General features: G+C 37.1%; 1 protein-coding gene across 7 annotated transcripts in view; it reads left to right on the top strand.

The window, feature by feature from the left end:
• SYNE1 (spectrin repeat containing nuclear envelope protein 1) overlaps nt 1–27793 on the top strand; it is a 255312-nt gene that overhangs the window by 185000 nt on the left and 42519 nt on the right. For all 7 annotated transcript variants that reach the window (XM_055311232.1, XM_055311234.1, XM_055311233.1 and 4 more), the window contains 3 exons: nt 2719–2874; nt 10968–11126; nt 14309–14475. In XM_055311232.1, the coding sequence (XP_055167207.1) occupies nt 2719–2874; nt 10968–11126; nt 14309–14475 (482 nt within the window). The remainder of the gene's footprint in view (nt 1–2718; nt 2875–10967; nt 11127–14308; nt 14476–27793) is intronic.

The following is a 27793-nucleotide window of genomic DNA, read 5'->3' as shown; positions in this document are numbered from 1 at the left end:
TCACAGTTGAAAGCAAATCAGGAGCTAATATAGACCACTCCCTGCATCGTGAGCTCGCTGAGACTAACGTGGTGTGGTGGCAGAGGATTCATTCTGTTCATACCTATATAGGCAAGTGAAGTGTTTGGCAGTTCTCTGTCAAGCAGTATGCAGATCTAGTCAAAACTGCCTTTACGAATGTCTCTTCTTTTCTCCCCAAATAATACACGTCCCTGTGTTTCCCAATCATTTGCAAATTATTGTTCTGGAGCAATGCTGTAAAACTTCACATGTACTGGGGTGCCTGGGTGGCTTAATTGGGTAAGCCTCTCTGACTCTTGGTTTCTGATCAGGTCATGATCACATGGGTTGTGAGGTTGGGCTCCACACTCAGTGCTCAGCCGAGAGTCTGCTCGAAGATCCTCTCCCTCTGCCACTCTCTTCCCCTAAAATAAATAAATAAATAAATAAATAAATAAATAAATAAATAAATAAATCTTTTAGAAAGAAACTTCACATATACTTAAATGATTCGGATTTAATCAGAAGTTTTCTGCTTCACTCTGGCTAAGAAGTCATAAGCATTAAGGAAAAATTAATTTTTAAAGGAGTCTTGAAATCACAAAAAGCGTAGAGGTAAGAATTTTTCTTCAGTATTAAAATTTAAGGATATCCTTTGAAACTCAGAAGAGGCAGATTTAGGAAAAATAAAGGGGTAATATACATGACATCATGGATTGCAGGTGAGGAAAATATTATCTTGAGATGTAAGTTCAGAAGTATGCAAATATTAAAAAGTTTGTTTTAAATCTGTGATTGTAAATTTATAACAAGTGATTAAAGAAAATTGGCATTTATTGGGCTGCTCTTATGTGCCAGTCAGTAAACTAGTGTTATCTTAGCTGACATAAACACAAACTCATGAGGACACTCTGTTATTTCCCTTTTACAGATGTGAAAACTGAGGCTTCTAGAAGTTTAATAATGTTTCAGTGTTAGTAAATATCAAGGCTGCCTGAATCCAGAGGCTGTATTTTTACCATATAGACTCATCTAATAGAGTCTGTGAGTCTGAAACAGTTGGTTTTGGTGGTGCTGTTGTTTCTTTTATAATCCTTACATTGTGAATTATGTCTGATGTTGGAGTTAGGGGCTAGAAATTGGAAAGAAAGGGGAAAATCTTTACATTGGCATGACAGTTTAATATGTGTACAAATATAAGCAGAAATACTGCATATTTTACTCCACCGGGATGGTCTTTCAGCCAAATGCTGTTACCATGGGACCTCATCACCCAAAATACAACAGTTACAAACATACCCGGCTATTAAGCTTGGAGATTAAAAGGATGCATTTTGGTCCAGCTCTCTGCTACTCTTCCCTAAACCACCCTTAGCAGCAAAACAAAGCAATTACCTGGAAAATTCAGACTAAAACCTCATCTGCCTAAATTGCCTGAGAAGTTAGCCTCAAACACTACTGTTAATTGCATTTGCCTTTGGAAACTTGTCTCCTGTGTGAAGAGGCAAAAAGAGAAGGAAAAAGCCATGTGAAATACTCTATTTATACACAAAATTAGCCAGAATCTAAAAGCATCCACAGCTGGCAAAAAGCAAGAGTTATACAAATTGCAAAACTGGTCATCGGTTCAAAGCATTGCAAAATCCAATGTCAACTCATTCAAATATTGCTTTATGGATTTTTTTCTTAAATCATTTCCCAAAAGGACAGAGTACATAATTTTTTCTTTAGTAACCTGAAGAAGTCTATGTTCCTACAGGAAATGAATTCAGTCCATTATTTTCAATTGAGTAATAATAGCAATTCAGCAATTATATTAAGTTTATATTGCAGAATGTAAATGCATAGTGTTTGAAGGTGAAAGTTAACCTAGAAGTTTGGTTTTTTGAAAATATTTTATTAACATGATCAATAACCCTGGACAAAAATAAAGGCTGGATTAGCAATTTATGAAATCAGTTTAAAAGTAAAGAAGATCATGCAGTAATGAAAGTTCAATTTAGGAAAGATGAGCCAGGGGGCCACTTGAGTGGCTCATTCAGTTAAGTGCCTGTCATGATCTCAAGTGCTCAGGTCATGATCTCAAGGTCCTGGGATTGAGTCCTGCTTTGGGCTCCTTGCTCAGTGGGGAGTCTGCTTCTCCTTTTGCTCCTCCTCCTGCTCTTGCATTCTCTCTCTCTCTCTCTCTCTCTCTCTCTCTCTCTCTCTTTCTCTCTCAAATAAATAAATGAAATCTTAAAAAAAAAAAAAAGAAAGAAAAAAAGGTGAGCCACAATGATCAGTTAAAAGGTAAATAAATCATAGGAAGATTCTTCCAACAACCTGGGTGGTTTTATTTTTTATGATTTTTAAAAATTTATTTATTAGAGAGAAAGAGAGAAAATATAACAGGGAGAAGGAACAGAGGCAGAGGGAGAAGCAGACGGCCCACTGAGCAGGGAACCCAATGCGGATGATCCCAGGACCCCAAGATCATGACCTGAGCTAAAGGCAGACGCTTAACCAACTGAGCCACCCAGGCACCCCACAACCTGGGATTTTATCAGAAGAACTTGGCAAAGTGTCAGACAACACCAGAGCAAATAGAATAAACCAAGTGAGATATTCAAATAGAAAGGGATGGAAAGATAATTGTATGATGAGGAGATTCCTAACACACACAAATTGTTTATGATAGATATTTGTGAGTATTCACATTTTTGTTTTTTTTTAATCTAGGAGCTGGAAAATGTAGCTGGGCGCTGGACAGATGATATGGCTCAGCTGACACTGCTGAAGGATACTCTCTGTGCCCACATCAGCGCCGATGATATCTCCATCCTGAATGAACGCATGGAGCTTCTGCAAAGGCAGTGGGAAGAACTGTGCCACCAGGTAAGACAAACTCTACATTGAGCATTAGCTCAGAAAGGTGGAAAACTGGAAGATGACTTGAAATGTCAAATAGCTTGACCCATGTTTGTATTGGTTCTATAACTCAGAGTATACATGGAGGAAGAACTCTGGCTTTTGTGAGAATATTGTAGATTAAGACAATTACATTTTAACATTATATTTGAGATGCATCTCAACTGGATTCTCTTGCTGCCCCTTTCACTGGCTGACATAATATTGTAAGAGGGAAAATAGTTTTTTGGTTCACAGATGTAGTCCTGCTAAGTACTGATGGTCTGTTTCTTACTTTGTACATATGAAAGACCTTTGTTTTATTTGCAATTTTAGCTAATACTGTGGAAATGGTTTTGTATTTGGAATGATTGTGGCTAATGATTTACCGTATTTTTTTCCTAGGAATTCATGTGTTTGGCATTTTTAGTTACATGTGATTCATTTATTAAGTACCTTTCTTGTGCATTGTACCTTAAAATTGGGATCCCAGATTGGATTTTGATTTTGAAATGAAAGGAAGAGATTGGTGGAAAGGCAATAAGAAGGAATCAAAGACAAAGAAGAATAACATAGATTAATAACATAACCTAGATTAAACACAAGTGAAGAACAGGCTCTGAGGACCTTGAGACCATCCCCTCCAGGAGGCTGGGTGTATGTCAGTCATGTCCCTTGCTGCACCTGAATGCATTGCCTGGCACATGAGAGGCTGTGGTCCATGTTTGGTAAATGAATCAGTCACACTAATTGTGAATTTCATAAGCTAGAGTAAGTGTTCCTACCATCGAATTTAACAACAGAGCTGAAACTAAAACCAGTCCAGAAGAACCTATGCCATGAAGAGAACTGGTTCTAACAAGCTAAAACAATGTACAGCAGTGTAAGCAAACCCAGGGCAGTGTGCACTGCAGGCAATAAAGGACACACCTGTTGCAGCGGATAAATCTTCAGCTGAGCACTGAGACAGGGAGCACAAGAGACAGATTGGTGTGGAAGGAGCAAGCAGGTGGATTGGACGTGGCTGCAGCTTGAGTGAAGGCAGAGGAGGAGACAGAGGAGCTGGCTGGGGAGAAGCAAGTGCTGTACGGATGAGGAAGGGGCTCTTGAGAAGGGGTCTCTTCGTGCCTCTCCAGTTTCAGGCCAAGTGTGCTAATCTAGAGCTCTCTCCTCTTCCGTCCTCCCCTCCCATTTTCCCTGAGTTTAGAGATACTTATCTTCATGCTTCAGGAAACATTACACAGAGATTAAGAGGCTTATAGCCTCCTGATTCATTTGACAGCAACAAGAAATTTGTTGTTAGGTAAATTTCTCTCTGTGTTTAGATAAAAACCAAGATATTTCTCAGACCATGAGCCAGAGGGTAACTCTGGAGCACACTTCCTAAATGTGTGAACAATTTCTTCTGAATATATACTTTGAAAAGGGAGGAGTGTAAGAGATGATTTTCATAAACATGCGAGTAATTTGAGTTCAGAATTAATTTAGCCATTTTTCATGGAGCTTCATATTCTTAGTGAACACAGTGAGAAACTCACATGGAGTATGATAATGCTAATCACAATATTTTATTCTTCTCTGAATTATTTAACCCAAAATCAGTACATAACTATCCAGTAAATTCTCACATAATTTTCTAATGGAAGGACTTTATCAGGGTATATCATGTAAGTGAAAGATAATTTGTGGGTACAAATAATGGAAAATGATCACAGCAGTGGTTCGGTTACTTTTATGAGCCTTATCCATTTGTTTTTCTTAAAATTGAGAAAAATCTAGCACTACTTCATGACCCAATACTTTTCAGCATATCCTGTGAAATTAATTATACTATATCTACTTCTCTGGCTAATTGATGTCTACAGAGCTTTCAGAGAGGTAACACTTCAGATAATGGCTTCCATTCCCTTCCCAAACCTGTCATGAACTGCCCTACCCCAAGACCTTGCTCAGACCACTCTTCTGCCTAGACTGACTATTTCTTCCCTTCTGATTTTAACCCACCTTTTTTCAAATGCCACAATCCCTAGAATGTCACCTTTTGAGATGCTCAGACCTCAGTATTTTCCTATTCCCCAATTCCCTTTTGGCCTGTGCCATCATTTGATGATGCATTGTTCCTCTCTTCTTCTTCTTCTTTTTTTTTTCCCAATGTTTGTGACTTTATTTCAAGACTATGAGACCCCTAAGAATGAAGACCATTTCCTTTTTTCTCCAGTGCCTAGAACAGCTAAGTAAGTGTTCATATATATACTGTTAATAATTAAAAGAAGACTTTAGGGCATTTATTTTATGTCATTGTGTTCCTCTAAATGTAAAATAATGACATAGTCTCTGACTAGTTTGGAAGTTAGGAAGATTATAATTGTGCAATATTTGTTTGATTTAGGAAAACCAGTCCTGTGTAAAAATGCCATGAGGTAGAAAGATTACAAACTTCTAGTTATAAAGTGAATTAGTTCTAGGAATCTAATGTATAGCAATGTGACTCTAGTTAATAAGACTGTATCATGTACTTGAAAGTTGCTAAGAGGAAAGATATCTTAAAAATTTATTTAAATTTTTATTTATTTAAAAAAATTCCAATATAAACATAAAGTGTTATATTCGTTTCAGGTATACAGTAGAGTGATTCAGTACATTACTCAGTGTTCATCAATATAAGTGGTTATAATTAATAACCTTAATCGCCTTCACCTATTCACCCTTTCCTCCTTTCCTCCCCTCTGGCAACCACCAGTTTGTTCTCTACAAAGACTCTCTAAGAGTCTTCTTCTTCTTCTTCTTTTTTTTTTATCTCTTTTTCTTTCTTCATTTGTTTTGTCTTAAATTCCACATGAGTGAAATCATATGGTATTTGTCTTTCTCTGACCAACTTCTTTCATTTATCATTATACTCTCGAGATCCATCCATGTTGTTTTTTTTTTTTTTCATCCATGTTGTTACAAATGGCTAGATGTCATTCTTTTTATGGCTGAGTGATATCTCAAAGGCTCTCACAACACACATAGAAATAGTAATTGTGTGATATGATGGATGTGCTAACTAATCTTGTGGTAATCATTTCACAGTATAAATGTGCATCAGGTCACCACACTATACACCTTAAACTTACACAGTGTGATATGTCTATTATATCTTAGTAAAGCTGGAAAAAGAAAAAAGGGGGCCAAAGTTTCCATGTTTAAAATTGCTCACCAGACTTAGATATATCCGTTTGGAAATACATTTTGAAGGATGCTATTGATCATATGATATGCCATGAAGAGATGAATACCTTGCACCTGTGAGTGGGCTAAGACTTAAGTAAAAAAAAAAAAAAAGGAAGTACATTGAATACATAGTTTCTGGAAACTTTCTAAATTGAATGTCTTAAGGCATGAAGCTAAAGCATACTGATCTCACATTGCTTCAACCTAAAAATACTATTTAATCCAGTGAGATTTTAAAGTTCGGAGTAGTCATGCCAAAGGTGCCAGGATATAACTATAAGTGAGAATATAAATTAGTTACTAGTTCTTGAGTTAGTGTTTCCGGAGTTCTTCTGTCAAGTATGAAACCACAAAAGGAAATGAGCTTGAGCCTATGGTCTCATTTTAAAAGTTAAAAACTTTACTTAAACCTGACATTATCCGCTATTAAAGAGCCGGTAGTCTGTTCATATTCCGATTGAAGCAGTGGGTGAGAAGGCAGGAGCAATTGGGACTACCTAGGAGGAGGAGGAAGACACGGTGTAAGTAAATGTTTCAGAGGGGAGTTGATGTATAAAAGTATACTGTTCATAAATAAACTCCCCAAACATTTTGCTGTGTCTGTATTCAGCACATAGCTTATATTTGTTTTTATTCCTGTTTGGGTTTATAGATCCGTGTGTATTTCTCGTTGAGATATAAATACATCATCATTGTAATTGCTCAGTGTTTTTTAAATTGTCAAGGCAAAAATATTTGAAGTAGAAAAGGATGTATTTCCTGTTCAGCTGCCTCACACTCTGGAGGTTTCAGCTGGTACTTGTCAGCTATTAACAATGCAGAGTGTTTATACTCTTGAGAAAACATAAATCTGTGCTAAACTGATAAGTAATATGAGGGTTTCAGTTAAACCCGAAGAAAGGGGTGGTAATGTTCACTTATCATATAGCCTAAACACTAGTTTTACAAACTAAAAGGTAAATACTGTCTCCACTGAGAATTTAAATCTTTTTAGAAGCTTTTGTGCTGCTTTGCAAGCAGTGTTTGTGGTCTACCTGTTTCTTCTTTCAGCTGTTGCTTTACAGTGAGCAAATGAAAGTAACACTTCCATGGTGTGTGATAAGTACCAGAGATACATATGCAAGCTGCTCAGCAGAGGTATTGAATACATGGGTGTCAAGGTGGAAAAAATGATAAAAACTCAAATGATGAAAAAAAAAACAAAAAACAAAAACTCAAATGATGTCCCATAGTAGGAGTAGGAGGAGGAGGAGGAGGAGGAGGAGTAGTATGTTAATGGCCAGCTTTTGTTAAATCTTTAGCTTGTACTGGTTATTTTCTTAAATTAATTTCTTGTTTGCATTCTTTTTTTTTTTTTTTTTTTGGTTTATTTATGATAGTCACAGAGAGAAGGGGGGGCGGGGCAGAGACACAGGCAGAGGGAGTAGCAGGCTCCATGCACCAGGAGCCCGACGTGGGATTCGATCCCGGGTCTCCAGGATCGCGCCCTGGGCCAAAGGCAGGCGCTAAACCACCGCGCCACCCAGGGATCCCTCTTGTTTGCATTCTATTATAAGCCTATTATCCCAGGACACATGTCAGTGCTTGGCACATCGTAGATACTTGTTTACTGCAAACAATAAACATTTGCTTAATGAAATTTGGAACAGATGTAAAATTCATTTATAAATGAAGCAAGTGAGACATAGAGAAGATAAGTAACCTTGCCCTGGTCATATCATTAGTAAGTAATAGAGACTGTTTTTGAATCTCAGGTACCTCTGGATATTTGATCATAGCATTATATCACAGCCTCTATCAAAGACTCAAGCTTTGCTCATTCTGTCTCATACTGACTAGAAAGAAATATCTCAAATTTGTCTAACCTTCTCTCTGGAATGGGGGTAATAAAACCCACCTCTCAAAAAAAAAATAAAAAAATTTAAAAAATTTAAAAAATAAAACCCACCTCTCAAAGAAATAGATAATATTTTTCTATAATGTGGTCATCTTCCCTGAAGATGTTGTTGAGGAAAGTCCGAGAATTCATCCTTACTCAGGGCCAAGATTTGGGGAAAGAGGAAAGAAAGAGATACATATAGCAAGAACTATTAATGTTGAATCTGAAGGGTGGGGGCTTTTAGTCTTTTCTTAGAAAACAGTTGCTTTGAGAGGTCCCAATTATGAAAATATAGTTTCAGTTTGGACATCAGTTGAACCATAATTTTAATGACCAGCCACACTCTTGACTCTGATGCTGTGTGATTGAGAGGGAAGAAGTCATATCCACTACAAAATTCCAAATCGTAGCATTCCTGTAGAAGATCAGAATACACTCTGCTATCAGAGTTCAAGAGGTAAGGGAGTACTGGAAGGATTGTGCTCCTAACTGCAGCGCTGTCTTGATATAGCTTATTGTAGGTGAACTTTGTCTCCAAAACTTTTTAACCTATGTTTTCTTAGCCTTTTCCATTCCTACCAGTACCCACCCCAAGTAAATTCACTGCTTTTTGGTTGTTCTTTATTTTTCTGCCTCAAAGAAAACAAGCTGATTTTTACTAATGGGGAAATATTTAATGGATGCATCAGTGTCACCCTGCTCAGAGAAATTTGTATTTTAAAAGATCATAATTCAAAAGAATGAATTTGTAATGGTGACATTTTAGAAACTATGTTAGGTTATGGGGCCCACTATCTGAGCACCTCACTATGATGAGGGCTAGCCCAGGCATAGGGAACCTGCTCTCAAAGCCTAATTACCAGGTATTTTCTCAGATATAGAATCATAGACATTTTGGGTTATGTGGGACCTTGACTATTATTTACCTAATCATTAGCAGAGCCAATCTGAGGCAGAATTGCTAACTAGAAAGTGTAAGGTACCTTAGAAATATTTTCATTTTTAAAGGAAATTAGCTTGAAGTGCATCACAAAGTAAAATGGACTGATGGATAAAGGAATATATGTATTAAAGCAAAATGTAGCAAAACGTTCACAGTTTTGGAGCCTAGGGAGTATATTATGGCTGCTTACCATTACAGTTCTTTCAACTTTTCTGTATGTCTAATGTTTTTCATAATAAAATGGTGGTGGAAGAAAAGAAAATTGAAGTAGGTGTTTAATGCGATGAGATGACTGGTGGAATGTCTAGCATTATCAACATGAGTGTGTAGAACATCTATAAAAAAGGATCATCTTCTTGCCAGTCAAATCACATTATATTTTGCTAACAGGTAGCTTGGCTTAACTAAAAATATTTCTTAGTATCGTAAGCAGCACTGCAAAAACAAGGGTATTATGAAATCATAAAATTTTAAAATACTGGAAAGGAACGTTCTAGGTTTTTTTTGGGAACATTCTAGATTTAGAGATAAGAAACAGACCCCTTGTATCTCTAAAGCATAAAGAACTATTACAACTCAATGCTAAAAAAGAAAAAAACAAAAAACCCCAGCCCAATTCAAAAATGGGCAAAAGATTTGACCTGATAATTCTCCAAAGAAGATATACAGATGGCCAAGAAACATGAAAAGATTTTCAGCATTATTAGTCATCAGAGAAATATGAATCAGAATAGCAATGAGATACCACTTGACATTCACTAGGATGACCGAATCAAAAAGACAGATAAATAGTAAGTGTTGGTGAGGATGTGGAGAAATGAATACCTTACTGCTGGTGGGAATGTACATTGGTAGACACTCTATAGTGTGTCAACGTGTAACCCGGCAATTCTACTCATAGGTATGTACCCCGTAGGCAACTAAACACGTGTCTCCACACACACTTGTCTACAAGTGTACAATTGCAGCCTTATTCATAATAGCCAGAAAGTGGAAATAACCAAAACATCCATCCACAGATGAATTGGTAAATAAAAGGTTGTCTATCCATCTGATGGGATACATTCAACAATTAAAAGGAGTGAAATACTGACACATGCTGCAACATAGATGAACTTTGAAAACATTATGCTAAGCAATATTGTATGGTATGTGAATTATATCTCAATAAAGCCATTATGCAAAAGAAGGAAATGAAAAAGACAAAGGTAAATAAATAAAAAAGAAAGCAGGCATAGAAGTAAGAGAACTTGCTCAAAGTAAAAGGATCGGTATAGAGCTGAGCATCAGGGATCCGTCTTCCACTTCAGACCTCTCTGCACTGTGCGCCTCTGCTCCACTCTCCAGACACTTGAGATTCAATTCACTCTCCCTTTTTTCTTTCTTTCCCTTCTTTTGTTCCTTTCCCCTTTTCTTCCTTTTCTTTTTTCCCCTTTTTCCTTCTTTCCTTCCTTCTTTTTCTATCCCTCCCTCTTTCCTAGCTCTTCCTTATCTTTTAGTAAAAGTACATTCAATATTGCTGTAGAGGGATCCCTGGGTGGCACAGCGGTTTGGCGCCTGCCTTTGGCCCGGGGCGCAATCCTGGAGACCCAGGATCGAATCCCACGTCGGGCTCCCTGTATGGGCCTGCTTCTCCCTCTGCCTGTGTCTCTGCCTCTCTGTCTCTCTCTGTGTGACTATCATGAATAAATAAATAAAATCTTTAAAACAAATATTGCTGTAGAAATCTGCATAGAACTAATTTCAGTGTGAGGCTTGATTGCTTGGAACCTTGAATAAATGAAGGTGCATGCAGCTCTTTAGAGGGGTGGAAATACAGGGTGGGGTTCCTCCCACTGGCATTTCATAGCAGGTCCTTGTTGTGAAAGCTTGCTGGAGATCCCTCCTGGGACTCAAACTCAGGGAACAGTACCTAAAGACATGCACAACTGTTGCTTATTTCCCTCCACCCAACTCAGTTTATTGGTCCCCCCCACCCCCCGCGACCCAGGGTACAAGTTGTACTCTGATTATCCTTTTACATTTTTTCCCATTTAAACTTTTCAGCTCTCCTTAAGGCGGCAGCAAGTAAGTGAAAGATTGAATGAATGGGCAGTCTTCAGTGAAAAGAACAAGGAGCTTTGTGAATGGTTGACCCAGATGGAAAGCAAAGTTTCTCAAAATGGAGACATCCTCATTGAAGATATGATAGAAAAGCTCAAGAAGGTACAGGATTCCTAACTATGTATATTTTTACTCTTCATAACACTTAGGTGTACTTTTAACAGGTATAAAATATGGTTTTACTCATTATTAAATTACTTTCCTGTAAAAGGAGTACTATCTTTTAAATGTTTTATCTTTTTAATACAAAATAAACTTGCATGGAAAGGCCTCCTTTATATACAATATATATGGATATGATGAAGTAAATTATCTGCTGATAAATGTTCAGTATTTTCCTGTTTTAGCTACCTGTTCAGAAGGAATCATTTATATGTATTAGTTTTCTTTTGTGTTTTTTTGTTTTTATTTTAAGATTTTATTTATTTATTCATGAGAGACACAGAGAGAGAAAGAGAGAGAGGCAGAGACACAGGCAGAGAGAGAAGCAGGCTCCATGTGGGACTTGATCCAGGGACTTCAGGATCATGCCTTGAGCCAAAGGCAGATGCTTAACCACAGAGCCACCAAGGTGTCCTGTTTTTTTTTGTTTGTTTGTTTGTTTGTTTGTTTGTTTTTAAAGAGGTAAAATCACTAGAGAGGAACCAAAAGAAAAAATTTTTAGGATTCATTAAACTGACATTTTCTCTATAAAACACTATGCACAGACAATTGCAAGAATAAAAACTTTCCTGGGGTGCCTGGGTGGTTTAGTGGTTGAGTGTCTGTCTGCCTTTGGTTCACATCGTGATCCCGGGGTCCTGAGATCAAGTCCCATATTGGGCTCCCCTCAGGGAGCCTGCTTCTCCCTCTGCCCTATCTCTCTGCCTGCCTGTCTGTGTCTCTCATAAATAAATAAATAAAATCTTAAAAAAAAAAAAAAAAGAACAAAAACTTCCCTGTGCACCCCAGTTGGTTGAGCAGTTGAGTGTCAGACTCTTGATTTCAGCTTAGGTCAGGATCCTAGGGTCATGGGATAAGCCCTGCTTTGGGCTTTCATTCAGATGGAGTCTGCTTGTTCCTCTCCTTCCCCCTCTGTCCCACTTGTGGGCTCTCTCTCTAATAAATAAATAAATTTTAAGGTAAAAAAGAATGAAAACCTCCCTGAGATTTTACTTCATATTATTTTCAAGTTATGTATGACTTGACTATTAAATTATTTTATATATCATCTGGTTCTAGAACATTTTTCATGTCTCTGTTGGGCTGACCAAATTTATTAGCATTTAAAAATGTTTTTGGTGGTGTCAATAGTGCTTCCATATTTTGAACAGTTAATCATTTTTATTTTAGTTTATGTTCTTTATTAACACATATCACTCTCTGGCTTCCACCATACTTTCCCTCTTTACTTATTTTTTGTCTCTGTACAGTAGATGCCCTACTAGATTGTCAGCTTTGCTGGAAGTGTCTTTGTCTGTTTATTGTTGTATCTCCTGAACTCAGAGCTTCTTATAAGTACTCAGTCATTACTGAATAAATGGATTATAGCCTTATTCATTCTAAAATAAATATAAATAATTATTAAGAAAAACTATCTTTATCCATGCACACACATAAAGAGAAAAAAAAAACAAACTCCAGTGTCAGCATGCAGTATAACTTTAAGACTTCCACTTAAAATGTTCAAATTCTAGCAATAAGCATTGATATGGTAAACCTTTAAAATGTGAACTAAGATAATACAGATTTCACTATAACATCTGCTAATAGCTTGCAGTAATAATTTCTGGATATCAGGGAATGCTCTACCAGACACAATGTACTATAGGTATTACAGTGAAGCTTGCTATACAATAAATTTTGGATAAGTGTATCTATATTCTTATTGATTTTCTTCATGAAATTTAAGATGCATATTTTGGGGGTGTGGAAAAAACTCTCTCTTAGACAAAATACAATTACAATTCAAAATTTAGAAAAACTAAAAAAAATTTAGAAAACCTTTAGTGTTTCACCTAATTATGTTTTACTTTTTGGCACAATGTCAGAAATAATCTTTAAAATATTAGCTATACTATTTTGTCTATAAAATGAATTATGAGATTTAAAAAGACATCTCTATGAGCTTGCCTCCATGGTGTGAGTGCATCTAGCATATCGGCCATTGAATCCCACTGTGGTGAAGTAACATAAAATGGAAGGTAGGTGAGGTAGGGTGGGGTTTCTGGGCCTAAAAAGAGCACTCAACACCAAGATAGAATAAAACTACACTGGCTTCTCCCATTTTTAGAGGTCTCTTGCTTTGATAACTGACTTGAAAGGATAGCCCTGTTGCCATACTAACTTTAGAGCAAGAGAGCATTAAAATACCCATGACCCTCTAAGCTGTCTTTGTATATTATTTTGTTAAGATAATATATGCGGCATGACAGAAGTTTGATTCCAAAATGAAGAAAAAGTAATTCTGAAGATTGGCTTCTGTCACTGTGGCAAGAGTAAGAGGATCATTGGTCAGGTGGTGAGGGTTGAGGAGCACAGGGCCTGTCCATTCATCATCACTTAGACCATACCATTGGTGGCCTCTGTCTTGCATATGAAGCCAGTGTTTCCCTATCCAAAACAATCTTTAAGAGGAGTGAATACTGGATAAATGAAAAAGGTGTGAGACCCACTGATCCCCTAAGACTAATGGTTATTATTCTTTTGAGTTAATTTTCCATTGATTTATTTGTAAAATATTGACATTGTATAGAGGATAGCTCATTAAAATGAAAGTATTATTTTTGAAAGCATTCTGCACAAATAACAGAAACACATAATATACATTTACATGTAAATGCACATATATGTCAATTGCACATATATAACTGTGCATTGCCCACAGGCACACACACATATATTCTAAGCCTCCTAGCAACTATAAGGATTGATTCTAAATATAACACCAGGTTGATGATTATAAAAATAAGGTATAATTTCCCAGCATTAAAATCCTTCAAGCTTTTTCTTTTATTTCTATTTATATACTATTATTGATTTTTAATGCCCATTTTAAGTAAAGAAAAATATCTCAATTCTCTTTAAGAAAATCTCTTTGAAAATTCCATTTAGAGTCTATGCACATACTGAAAATAATAGGTACCACTAATTCTTGTGTACATAGACTGATAGTCACACAGTATTCCTCATGTCTAAACTATTCCAAGCAATAGAAAATAGTAATTATCATGTTTCTAGTAGAGCCAGGCTGAATGCATTAAAAATATGATTTCTGATCTCCGTGATTGCTATTTATTATGCAGGATTATCAAGAGGAAATTGCTGTTGCCCAAGAGAACAAAATACAGCTCCAGCAAATGGGAGAACGACTTGCTAGAGCCAGCCATGAAAGCAAAGCCTCTGAGATTGAATACAAACTCGGAAAGGTTAATGACCGGTGGCAGCATCTCCTGGATCTCATGGCAGCCAGGTAAAAAGGATCCTGGTCAATAGGACATGTGTGCAGAATTTTAAAACATTTTTTTCATCTTTCATTGCAGCTCAAGATAATCCAATGACTTTCTCTTTCTGTGTTCTTTATCCTGCCATTTTAGTTTAGCTTTTCTCATAAATGTCAGTTTCATTAACTTTGAAATTCTCCTTATTTAATAAATCCAGTGGTGTTTTCACTCAGCTGAAAGAAAGTCATATCCAAACAAAACCCATTCCCCCCAAAAATTCTTTATTTCAGGGCTTCATGGGTATGCATCCTTCTATGAGGAAGAAAGTAAAACTGCTGACTAGTATCCATGGAGGGCACTTTTGTCTGTAGTAGCAAAACATTTTTAAAAAGATATATATAAAATTACTTTCCTACCATATTTCTGGCTACCAGAGAGTGGGAATAAAGCTAATTATTGCCATTCAGCATAGTTTTAAAATAATCTGCTGCATTATTGCAATTTTGTTTTTAGCTTTAATAAGTATCTGCTTTGTATCTGAGAGGGATATTATATTCAGTTTCTGTTGCAGAAGGGCAGGTTAGGGAAAACAGAAATGTAAAGAAAGAAAAAATATGTAAGGGTTTTTTTTTAGTTTATTTTTTTAATAAATTAATTTTTATTGGTGTTCAATTTACCAACATACAGAATAACACCCAGTGCTCATCCCGTCAAGTGTCCCCCTCAGTGCCCGTCACCCATTCACCCCCACCTCCCGCCCTCCTCCCCTTCCACCACCCCTAGTTCGTTTCCCAGAGTTAGGAGTCTTTATGTTCTGTGTCCCTTTCTGATATTTCCCACACATTTCTTCTCCCTTCCCTTAATGTAAGGGTTTTTATTAACAATATAGAGTCTGATATAATGAATGAGACACTATGTTGTTTGATATAAAGCAAATGACGAAGTAAGTGCTTTACTTCAGGTGAACTTGGCTTTATGTTGGAATGTAGGCTCTGCAAGGGCAGGCACCTTTGTGTATCTATCCACCATATATCATGAGCATCAAGAACAGTAACTGAATACAATTTGGGCTCAATAAATATTTGAATGAATGAATGAATGAATACTTGAATATTTGAATGGACATTCTTTTGTATGGCAGTTAGGAGAGGTAGAAAGTTACAAATGCTTCTGATTCACAGCCATTTGGAACTGAGAATACACTTTTAAAAATCTGGGTTCTTTTCCTCAGCCATGCTGCATGAATGTGGGCATGAAATAGTGCTTTTTGAATGCTGTGTGCCCACAAAAATTGTGTATGGGCAATTCCATATGTTGATTCTGAAAATATCTAGTATTTTTTTTTTCTCCGAGGGAGTTTCAGAGAGAAGCCAATTTAGGAAGAAGATGAAATTATGATTTATTTTAGCAATAATGAAACAAAAATGGAATAAATGTTTACCAATTTTCAAATGTTTAACAATACTCTGATAGCAGACATTTATTGAACACTTGGTATGTGTCAATGACCATGCTACAGCTTCATATATGTCTTCACATTTCTTGTTCACAATACCGTTTGTGGTGGGCATTCTTATTATACCCATTTTCCAGATGCGGAGGCTGACACCCAGGCTTGCCCGTGGTTACACACCTGCTGAGGGGCAGAGCCTGCACTCTGACTCTGCAGCCCATGCTCTGGAGCACTACATGCTCCCGTCTGCCAATTTTATGACTTCCTGTCCCTGTTCTAAAGAATGCAATTAAAAGGAAATTAGATTCTATAATTATTTCAGCAATCTAATTTCCTAGTCCTTTGTAAAGTGCTCACAGCAGCTCTGACATATTTTGAGGCCCCTTTCCTTGAGGAGTTCATGGTGGGCATATAAACATGCAAAGAAATCAAGTAAAGTGACAAGCTAAATGCCCTGGTAAAGCTATTACAAAGGGACAGAAATACACGGTTTAGCTCAAAATATATATAAATTCCAAATATTCTGGCATATGTAGGTTTTAGAACCCCATTGCTATGTTTAGCCTCACTTCTCAGTTTGTGATAACCAAATCTTATTCAGAAGGACAAATCAAAGCCCTTTGTACTATAAATACACTTCTTAGGGAAGCAACCCAGTTGATAAACATCCCTTGATTTTTTTTTGTCAGATTATGACTCATGGATTGGCTTGCATTGCCATGTAATCCAGTTAAATTAGTTAATGTTCTTTTCTAATCTTTAGTGGTTCAGTGGTATAGAATGGGGGATACACTATGTTGAAGATGTTTTAAATTGAATTTAATATAGTTTATTCATAAGCTAGCTTCGTGTATACCAGCTGTTAGCCAATATTACATCAAATGAGTTAGATACTTTCTCCTCAAAGTTATGTTTAACTTGAATAACTTTTCTGTTATTCAAGTGAGGATTTTGTAAATGTTATTTATTTTTCCAAAAACACATTAGTAAAGTTGAACCAATTAAATATTTTTGGATCTATAGTCACTAAAGTCACTAAAACGCTCATATGTTTCTATTTTAGTAGAGTCTCATCATATACAGATGTAGATTTTTGTAGATGTGTTGTCCATTTCTGATTGCCTCACTCACACAAGATGATGTGTTGACCATTCACTTGTTTTAGAGTTTAATGCCACACTGGATTCAAAGTCTCTTTGAAGCCTCTCCTAAATGACACTTGGTCTTCATATTTACTTTTCTTTCCCTTGTTTATCCGAGCTTTGAAAGTACACAAACTAAATGTCTGTCCTCCACCCCCACCTTCAACTATGAGCAGCCAGCTCAAATATCAGATTTCTATGGTTCAGTCCCATTCACCACTCTTAGCTCTTCCAACTTTTTTTTTTCACACTGATTCATTAAGGCAGAACACAAGTTAGTTGGGCCTTTTGATATTTCTATGCTGTTTTGGTGCTCGTGTGGGAATGGAGAGGTTATTTTTGAAGATCGTGTTTTCAGGTGAACAGTTTCCCAGCTAACATAAATAGGAAAAAGAAAAGAAAGAAATAAGATTTACTGATAATAACCCTATTTGCATACAAATAGAATGCATAACTTTGAGCCAACTTCCTGTCACTAGTGGATTAGCTTAGACCATTATGACTACAAAGTAAATGTGTTTTCCATTGCATTTTTAAACTGTCACTAAGAATTGTCAGGTTTTTTGGACAACAAAATTTGCTTAGTTATGTCTCAGTGGTTAATGCTCTAGTATCCTGTCCATATTTTCTAGACCTGCTCAGTTTAATATAGCAGTCATTAGCTACCTGTGGCTATTTAAATGAACTGAAATGGGATTTAATTAAATTACTGTTTAATTTTAATTATAGTCAGTTGTCTAGTCACGTTTCCCCAGGCTCAATAACCATAAGAGGGCAATGGCTGCTTTATGGGCACTGTAGATACAGAACATTTTCTTCATCCCAGAAAGTTGTTGATCAACACTGGCCAAGACAATTGGCGAAAGCATTTCTGAGCCCTTGGCTTTCCTTAACAGTCAACATAAGAAACAGTCACTGGTGTACTTTACTTTCTGTAAAACCATCTGCTGGGATTCTGGCTCTCATTTTGCTTGTGAACCCTATGAAAAAACCCACATAGTAGTTTTCTAGAGCTCAGGATAATAGGAAATCTGTCGTTTAGCATTAGTTGTTCAGTGCTTTTTATACTAGACAGTATTTTATTGAATATTTCCCATTTGGGTATCTAGGAAGGTCAGACTCAAGTGTGCTCTGTTGCAATTATGTTTTTTTTTTTAATTAACTGTACTAACATAAGGATATTCCTTTCGCATCTGCCAAACCTGCTTCCCCATCACCAAAACAAAAGCATACTTTTTCTCCAATAACAGCTTTGTTGAGATATAATTTCACATATCACACAACTCATCTATCACAAATATATGATGTAGTAATTTTTAGCATATTTAGAGACCTGTGTATCCATCACCACAATCAATTTTAAAATATTTTCATCATCCCCAAATAAATGCCTTACTCACCTTTTGCGCCTCCACTCTCCCTCCTTCTGCTGGCCCCAGGCAACCACTAAGTCACCTTCTGCCTCCACAGATTTATCTATTTTGGACAGCCCATATACATGGAATCATACAATCTGTGGTCCTTTGCAGCTGGCTGCTTTTAAACTGTGTATTTATTAAAAATCCCCTTAAAAACTACATAGAAGTAGAGTAAAAAACAAATATAATTTTAAAAAATTTTAAAAATTTTAAAATAAAAAATCACTGAATGTCTCCTGCATATTTAGTACTGTGGATGCTGCTACAGGGCAGAGATTGGCAAACTCTTTGCACAAGACTATCTAGTAAATATTTTCAGCTTTGCGGGTTAAATGGTCCCTGCTGAAACCCCTCTGCCATGTCACAAAAGCAGCCCTAGACACTATGGAAACAGAAAAATGCAGTTGGGTTCCAATAACATTTTGTTTACCAAAACAGGTGTCTAGCCATAGTTGGCTGACACCAGCTCTAGGGAATGTAAAAATGGGAGAGGAAATGGCACCTAACCAAGTAAGGGAATGGAGCAAGTGTACACAAGACTCACCGCAGGTCTTCTCTCTCCATCGCGTCTGCCTGTGCACTCTCCTGCCCCCGTCTGGCCTGGCCCATTCCTAATTGTTCGTCAAGGTCTTCCTTTTCTTTGGACTGGGTGAGATTCTTCTTACCTTCTCAGCGGGCTTTCTGTGCTCTCCATGGAATTTCCCTGCTGTAATAGGTCTCTTGTGCAATCAGTTGTTTACAGTTTCTTCTCTCTACTACAGTGTAGGTGTATCTGTATGAAGCCAGAACCTAACATAGCTCCTTGCACATAATGGTCAATCCAGTATTTGTTGCATTTCTCCAATCTAAGACAGGTTGAAAAGTGCCGCAAATGCAGATAATAAAGCAGAGCATGCACTTACGGCCTCACCTGCCTGAATTACCGCGTTGTTCTGCTTCGCCAACAATGGGATGTTAGGCAAGTTCCTTACCTTCTCAGTACCTCAATAACCACAGGTGTAAACAGTTATTAGGAGAACTAAGTGAGAAAGTCCCTGTAAACTACTTAAGCACAGCACACAGCAAATGACAGTTCTCAGCCCAGAGGGAACTTAGAGGCTGCGTAGGTGAACCGTGTATGCATAGCTTTGTGAAGTTGGATAAACTGCCCTTAGAACAGGTTTCGGTTTCACAGGTGTTCCACCACCACTAGAGGAAAAATAAAACTTGATTCTTGGAATTTATGGCTGCCATTACCTCATGGGGGTCAATTCTGAAAACTGGCCAGGATCAGGAATGTATTGCTGCTTCAAGCATGTAAATAGCACAGAACAGATCAAGAGTCCTGAATTCGGTCCACCTTGCTGTGGCTGTGTGACCTAGGGCTTACTACATAACCTTTCTGAGCCCTAGATTCCTCATTTTCAAAATATTCATTAAAATAATTGCCATAGCTCCAAAGCGACAATGCAGGGGGAAAGGGACAATGCCATGCATACTACAAAATGCCACATGTGGCAATCTTGTTCTTTTGGAGAGCTATGAAGTATGCCATAGTTTTAATATACCATGATTTATCCAATATTTCTCCCATCCATTGACATTGATATTACCATTTTACTATCATAGTAACTGTGTCTTTAGAGCCGTGCTTTATGTTTAATCTGTTGCAATAAATATGTTGTCCTAATGATAATGAGCATAGGAACAAAATTTGAGCCCATGAGGAGAACTAAATAAAGTAAAAAGGAATTGAACTAGGAAAATGATGGCAGTACAATTTTTTAATGATCTCAAATTTTCAGAAATGTTAGTCATAATCAAGAAAAAATAAATATACCTACTGCTTTGGAATCATGACCAATATATTCCTTTAACCAAAGCTTATATGTTTATCTTCCTCATTGTTAAAAATAATATTTTAGAAGAGTGATTGCTTTATAAAGAATTCACAATAGAATATCTTTAAATATCAGGATTTGAAAAATAATTTTATTTATAAATAATTTATTATGTAAAATATCGGTTTGTTGCCTTTAAAAAAGAAAATATGTTCCTGCTTTAAAATTAATTATCTCATACAATCAGACCCAAATACTCTGTTTTATTTTGCAGCTCATCATAGAGGGCTTTAAAAAAAAAACTTAGAAATTTCATTATTTATTTATTTGTAATCTATTTGTGTGTATGTATACCTTGATCTGAAAAGGGTTTAAAGCAGTCAGCATTCATCATATTTTATTAAATTACCAGTAATTAATAATTTGAGAGCTCATTTTCTTTAAAAGCTTAAATTATGAAATTAATATAGATTCAGTGCAGAAAATTTGAAACTTACAAAAGAAAGTTTTCTGAATCCCACCAAGCAAATGAACATACTTTTTTTATTATTACCTTAAAATGGACATATTACTTTTATCACTTTACATCATTTTTAAAAGGACAAAGGTTTTGAATATGTAAGGGAAGAATAGTATTTCTTCAGTTACTTTTCTTGCTTAAACAGTCTATTCAAAAATGAAGACCAACTACTTTTCTACAGAATACCTTTTCCATCCCACCTTCCCAAACAACCCCTGAAAACTCCTACTTACACCACCGTAGCTGGCATTTCAAACAGAAGGAAAAAAAAGAGTTGTTCTTTTTTGCTACCACAACTTGCCGTACTTGTAGAGGTTTTGTTTTTGTTTGCATTTGAGTGATTTGTCTTTTTCAGAAATCCTTTCCAACTTAACAGCCCACAGGAAGAGTTGCCTGTCCTTCCAGAATGGCAAAGTGTCTGCAGCGGCCTTATTTTTGAGAGCCTTCTTTCTTTAGAAAGCCTCCCCCTCCTTGCAGATTACACTGAGCCTTTCCCCTTCTTACACTCCTGGCCTACATTCCAGGAGATCAGGCCGGGCACATGTTAATGAATGTAGGTTTTATTTAGAAACATGACCACTTGTCACTGCTCAGTGTCATATTATCAGGCAGAGACCTACCAACATTTGTTTAGAGTGAGCATTTTCATACTTCCATACGCAGACAAGGGGAAACTTTCATCCCCACACAGGATTTAGCCTTTTACTCTGCAGACCTAACTTTTGCAAGCTGGAAGCTTCATGGTGGTGGCAGAAGATCTGTGTGCCCTGAGGATGGCAGAGGACGGCTGTGTGGATGCAGATCTCCCAGAATGTAACTGCGATGTCACAAGGCAGGCATCTCCTTGAGTTTCTTCCATTGTGCATAGCTTTCATGTTACGTGGGGTTCATAGGATAGATGCTGGATCTTTAATCCGTAATCGTTTTTGCCAATGTTAAATGGAGATGATTTGGTGTTAGTAGATCGTTGGCCATGGACTCCCAAGAGTTATTTATCGGTTTGTTTTCTTGTCCCCCCTACTGGGCATGCGGAGGGAAAGGTTAACGGACTTGGTTATGGTTTGGTATTCCAGTTGTCTCTGGACTGTATGCGTCATACAAGGGGAATGCTACAGTAGAGAGCCTGAGACACAGGAAAGAGATTTAAAAGAGACCCAGTAAAAAGATCCAGTTGGTCCATCATCTGCTATTTAAAGGATAAGCTCCTGATAAAATTGAAATTCAACCTTAGCACAGTTGCAGCTTTGTAGCTGAAGGCTTTCCCTTTATTAAATAAAAATCTGCTCATACTACGGGGGCCTGGAGGTTTTGTGTATGAGAAAAAGTTGTTTCTGAATAGGTTTGTCACTAAGTTTTGGTCACTGACTTGTAGAAAGGTTTTAAAACATGCAAAATATAAAGATTTATATCTAAAATGGTAATTTTGTACATTATGCAAATTATTTTTTTCAGTTAGAATATTAACATTATATCACAAAATTTAACCCATTTTAAAAAATATTATTCTTGTACCATAACATCCTCCGAATAAATTCCTACTGGTGAACAGGATTTACTAATGGTACTTTTGGTTCTATTAAATTCAGAATATGAATTTTTTTGTTTTGGTTTATGGATTTACTAAATTAGCTTGAAGGAAAGTAGCGATAAATATATACATGTTGTGTATATGTGTGTATATATAGATATTCATGCAACTAGATTTAGTAGTAGAATCCTACTCAGGAAGGTAAAGTCCCATGAGGCACAATGGACTGTGAAGAGACTCATCAGCTGTAGGGACTTATGGATGTACAAGACTTGCTAAACTTACCCAGACTTGTAACATCTGCAAACATCCATTTTGAATTATAATCCTGGATGCTACCAAAAAGAATGTTGCTCAAACTTCTTACAGTGATAGATAAATAACAATATTGTGACATTTTACCCAAGGATTTTCTTTAAAGAAATAATGGAAAAAATATGGGACATTTCTCTTGAAAGAAAGAAAGAAAGAAAGAAAGAAAGAAAGAAAGAAAGAAAGAAAGAAAGAAAGAAAGAAACTAAGATCCATGTCCTGCAAATCTTAGTTCAAGGAAGATGTTTGGGCTTAACTACCCACTTCCCCTCAGCTCACATCTGCACCCCCCAACACACTCACAATGCATTGTGCTATTTGTACCCAAATACATGTTTTTAAAAAATGAGAAAGGAAAACCACTTAAATGTTCACTCCCGTTGACTTTACTAAGATTTACACATTCATTTGAAGGAGGAACTTGTCCCTAATGGGCTATATGAATAAGCATTTCCATGTCACGATGCCCTTGACATATTGCACACTAACTGCTCTATTGGAACTCATTCAATATTATACAAGATTACTAATCTTGTAAATTATTTGACTAGTGTAGACAATATCCAGTGGAACAATGTTTACTTACATTCTTTTGTGCCTTAGCTCTTTTGATCATTTTTGTAAGTGAATTTTGAACCAAGAAAATGAATAAATTTTAGTACTTGACAGTCCTTTTGCAAATGTTGGGCTTGGAGGAATAGTTTAAGTATATATTTAATATCAACTAAATTGAAAATAAAATATGCTAACCAAATAAAGGTATACTAATTATTAATGTTTATCAGGCATTTAAGTCATGCCCAACTTTGGGCCAAGCACTGAATGTAGCATTGCAGGGGAAGGGAAAACCAAAAGTAGAAATTCACAGTTCCAGTTTTCCAAGGAATTTAAGATGAGGAGAGGAACTGGTGTATAAGCAATGCCAGGGAGTTAAAATAAGGGAAAGAAGGAAGCAAGCACTGAATGAGGTATTCTTCCGGTCTCTAGCTCCACACAAAATCCTGGTAATATTTTGAGGTTCCTATAAAACCCTATCCCGAAAAGCATGGTCAGCATGCAGATCCTACCAAGTCTGAAGACAGGAAGCTGGTCCAGTGGCAGAGGTTCCCAAAAGAACTTTCTTACAGAGGTAAAAACAGGACAGGCATCTCAGTGCAACAAGCCTTCTGTAGTCCCGTTCCCATGTGTTTATTAATTGTAGATTGTCTTTTTAGTTTGGGCCACTAATGCAGGATGTCCAGGTTCATGTCAAGTTGTGAGCCCTTACCAGAATCATTTTCAAAATGTGTACCCAGAGCTTCGCACCCAGGAGACATTCTAAAACCGTTATTCACTGACCGACATGCAAGTGAATTTTGTCTTATATGTGAAAAATATGTGAGTAAGTTGTAGGTAAATATTCTTGGAATTTTTATGCAAGGCCAATATTTGAAGTTCCCTGGGGGCTGGTACAATTTGTACTTTACAAAGCTAATTAGAGAAGTCTTACCTTGAATGGAATTCTAAGTCATGAAACAGAGCAACACATGATTTTGGTTTCCTGTCAGTAGACTATATTGTGGCATATGAATGTAATTTTTTTAAACACACATTTTTTTCAAAAACAATATAAGGTAATGCCTAAGAGTGCCTTTATAAACAGAAAACATTTTTCAGATATAGGCACTATATAATTAATGAAATACAGGTATTATTACTAATAACCAATCATAGTGAAATTCCTTTTAAAAGCATCTGTGTTGCAAAGAGATTGTATCATGCTTAGATTTTCATTTGAGAGAGAAACATTGGTTTATAAACATAGAAATGGTGATATCAGTTTTAAGTCATTAAAAAGAAAGGAAAATGCTCAAAAAACAGTTATGAGACATTTTCTTCAGAGCATGACTCTTGACCAAGGCAGCCTAAGCCTCCAGGGAGTCCTTAGGGGAGGCAGGAAGAGAGTTGACATTGGTATCTGGGTCTTGAAAGCACCCTTAAGTGATCCTGTAACAGTCCCAGCTTGAGAATCACCTCTCTACTACCTGAAAGTAACAGAGCTGAGAAATACTTGATGACTTTGTGGGTCGGTTGTTAGTCTTAGAACTTACTATTGCAGATTCCTGTCTTGAAATATATCACATTCGTAGAGTTCTAAAAGCCGTGTTGCTCTTGACCTTTTTTTTTGGGGGGGGGGGGTAGATACCTCTTCCATTGAGCCAAGTGATACCTCAGACATTGAAGTCTTTTGCTTATCTGCATTCATCTATATTATAAAGCACCGTCATTAAGGTGACCACATTTCCTGAACCTGAGGCAGGATTCCTGGTCTAAAAGCAGAAGTGAATTTTAAATAGAACTGTACCAGGAAATCATTGGTCATGTGCTCATTACCCCCCCATCACCTTCCTCTTTTTTTTTAAAGTTTTTTTTTAATTTTTATTTATTTATGAAAGCCACAGAGAGAGAGAGAGAGAGAGAGAGAGAGAGGCAGAGACATAGGCAGAGGGAGAAGCAGGCTCCACGCACCGGGAGCCCGACGTGGGATTCGATCCCGGGTCTCCAGGATCGCGCCCTGGGCCAAAGGCAGGCACTAAACCGCTGCGCCACCCAGGGATCCCCACCTTTCTCTTTAGAGCAATCTATGGATACTCAGCCATGTCAGACCTGCACCAGGAACTCAGTCATGGATTTTTTGCTGCTAGCTATTACTTGATAATAATGGAGCTGAGAAATACTAGCTGTGTCCCTCCCAAACTCCTGCTTACCCCCTGCACCTTTCAAAACTACCCCTGCCTTATGCCCTTGACCCTGTCTCCTCTGCATCCTTGCTCCATCATCTGCATTCAGCTGTCATTTTTCTCCTCCTTTCCATCTCCCTTTCTTTTCTTCTTAAAAACATTCCAAATTTGGGGTGCCTGGGTGGCTTAGTCGGTTAACCTTCTGACTCATGATTTTGGCTAAGGTCATGATCTCAGAGTCATGAGATTGAGCTAGGCACTCAGTAGGGAGTCTGCTTGAAATTCTCTCCCTCTTCCTCTACCCCTCCCGCACTTGTGTACATGCACTCTCTCTCTCTCTAAAATAACTAAATAAATCTTTTTTTAAAATTCTAAAGTTATTCCAAATACTAAACTACATTAAACAAAACAAAAAAAAATCAATTTTTCTGGTAGCCACATCATTCCACAGATTTCATGCCATATTTACTCACCTTCACTGCCTAATTTTTAAAAATAATTAACATACTGTTTTACCAATAAGTGTATTTCTTAACCCAAGTGCATTGTTTTTAGGTCTCATTATACTATCCTGCTGTGCATTGACAAAGTAGAACAGTGGTCCTCAAGCTTTAGTATGTACAAGACTTATCTGGAGTCCTTGTGCCGGTTCCCTGATTACATCCCCAAAGGTTCTGATTCAAGAGAACTGGCCTGGAATCAAGCTGGTGGTCTGCATTTATATGAGGCAAACCAGATGAATCTAATCAAGGGGATATTCAGATAACACTAAACCAACACTTTTTTTTTCTAGTTAAACCAACACTTTTTAAAAAAAATTTATTGAATATATTTGACATACGACATTGTATAAATTTAAGGTATATAATATGTTGCTTTGAGACATTTATAGGTTATAATATGGTTACCATTGTATCAGTATTTATCACATTACATAATTCCAGCACAAGATTGTTGTTTTTATTCATTTCTCATGCATTAAATCTCACTAGTTTACTTACTACTTGTTGCAAGTTTGTACGCTTAAGCAACCTCAATCTTACCCCCTACCCACCCTTCCTTCTTGAAGCTTTTCCTGTCTTTAGTTACATGCCACACTTTCCTGGTTCACCTTCTTCCTTTCTGATTCTCCCATTGTCTCTGATTCCTCCTTCTTTAGCCAGCCTTTTAAAATCCATTCTTTCCATCCATTCCCTTTCAGGATGAAACGCATCCTTTCATAGACCTCACTCTGTGCCAACAATCCCTAAAGCAATGGAATAAACTCTGTTCTCTCCTCTGGATCTATGAACCTAAGAACCTTCCATACATGTCTACCTTATCCTCCAGACTCATCATACTGTAAACTTCCTATACCATTAATCTCATGAACTGGCTCCTCATCTTGTATTCTCTAAGATGGCAGCATCCATCTAGTTACCTAGCTGGAAAATACATCATTTTTAACTCCTTCTGCCTCCTCTCATGTCAGTTCATGAAGTTAGCAATCCCGCCTCACCTCTATCCCTGGCTTCCCAAGCATAGGCTTTTTTTTTTTTTAATTTAAATTCAGTACATCATTCATTTCAGATGTAGTGTTCAATAATTTATCAGTTGCGTGTAACACCCCCAAGCTATAGGCTTTTGATGCTTGGGCTGTTCTGTTGACTTCCTGAGTGGACTTCCACATGAACCTCACTTCAAACTTATACATTCAAAATCAGGACAGATCCTATCATATTCCTTGGCTAACACATCCTGGCAAAGTTCCTATTTATCTTTCAACTCCACACAAAACCTTTGTCATGTTACCACAAGACCTGTATAATGTTACTTCAGGCTGTCCATTTGTCTTGCCCCAGTGCAACTGCAACCCTCTTCTGCTTCTCTTCCCCACCCTCCCCACCCTCCCCAGTGCCCTGGACATTATAACACTGTGCCTTCAGAATCTCTTCTCTTCTTCTCTGTTTCCTAGGCCAGAAATGTTCAGCTTGGCTTATATCCACCTCTTTCAAGATGCAGCTCTAATGTTACTTCATTTCCTCAGTGGCAGGGATGAAACTTCATCACTGTATTTCTGTCCCTTAACACCTGTCTACCTAGCATCATAGATGTTTGTAGAAGGAATACAGACATGAGCAAATGGGGAATGGATGAGTGAATGGTTACTGAAAGCAGCCAGATGGAATCAATCCCTCCTTTTTTATTAGCCAGGGTACTTGGTTCATCTCTTTAGTTTAGTTCTTACCACACTGTTATATTCCATTGTTTCTGTCTCCAGATTCTGAGTCAGATTGTACATTTCATTAGGAAAATAATCAAGTCTTAATTATTCTGTCTTCCCTGCATCTGACACATAGAATATTCACACATGATTGTTAGATCTAAGTGGCAGTCTTAAGCAAATTGGCTTTTACTCTTTCCTGGAAAGAACGGGGAAAATTTTTTTTAAACC

Source organism: Nyctereutes procyonoides, unplaced genomic scaffold, assembly GCF_905146905.1.
Source record: "Nyctereutes procyonoides isolate TBG_1078 unplaced genomic scaffold, NYPRO_anot_genome, whole genome shotgun sequence".
Classification (NCBI taxonomy): domain Eukaryota; kingdom Metazoa; phylum Chordata; class Mammalia; order Carnivora; family Canidae; genus Nyctereutes; species Nyctereutes procyonoides.
The sequence above is the reverse complement of the archived record's forward strand: the minus strand, read 5'-3'. Positions and strand labels throughout refer to the sequence as shown.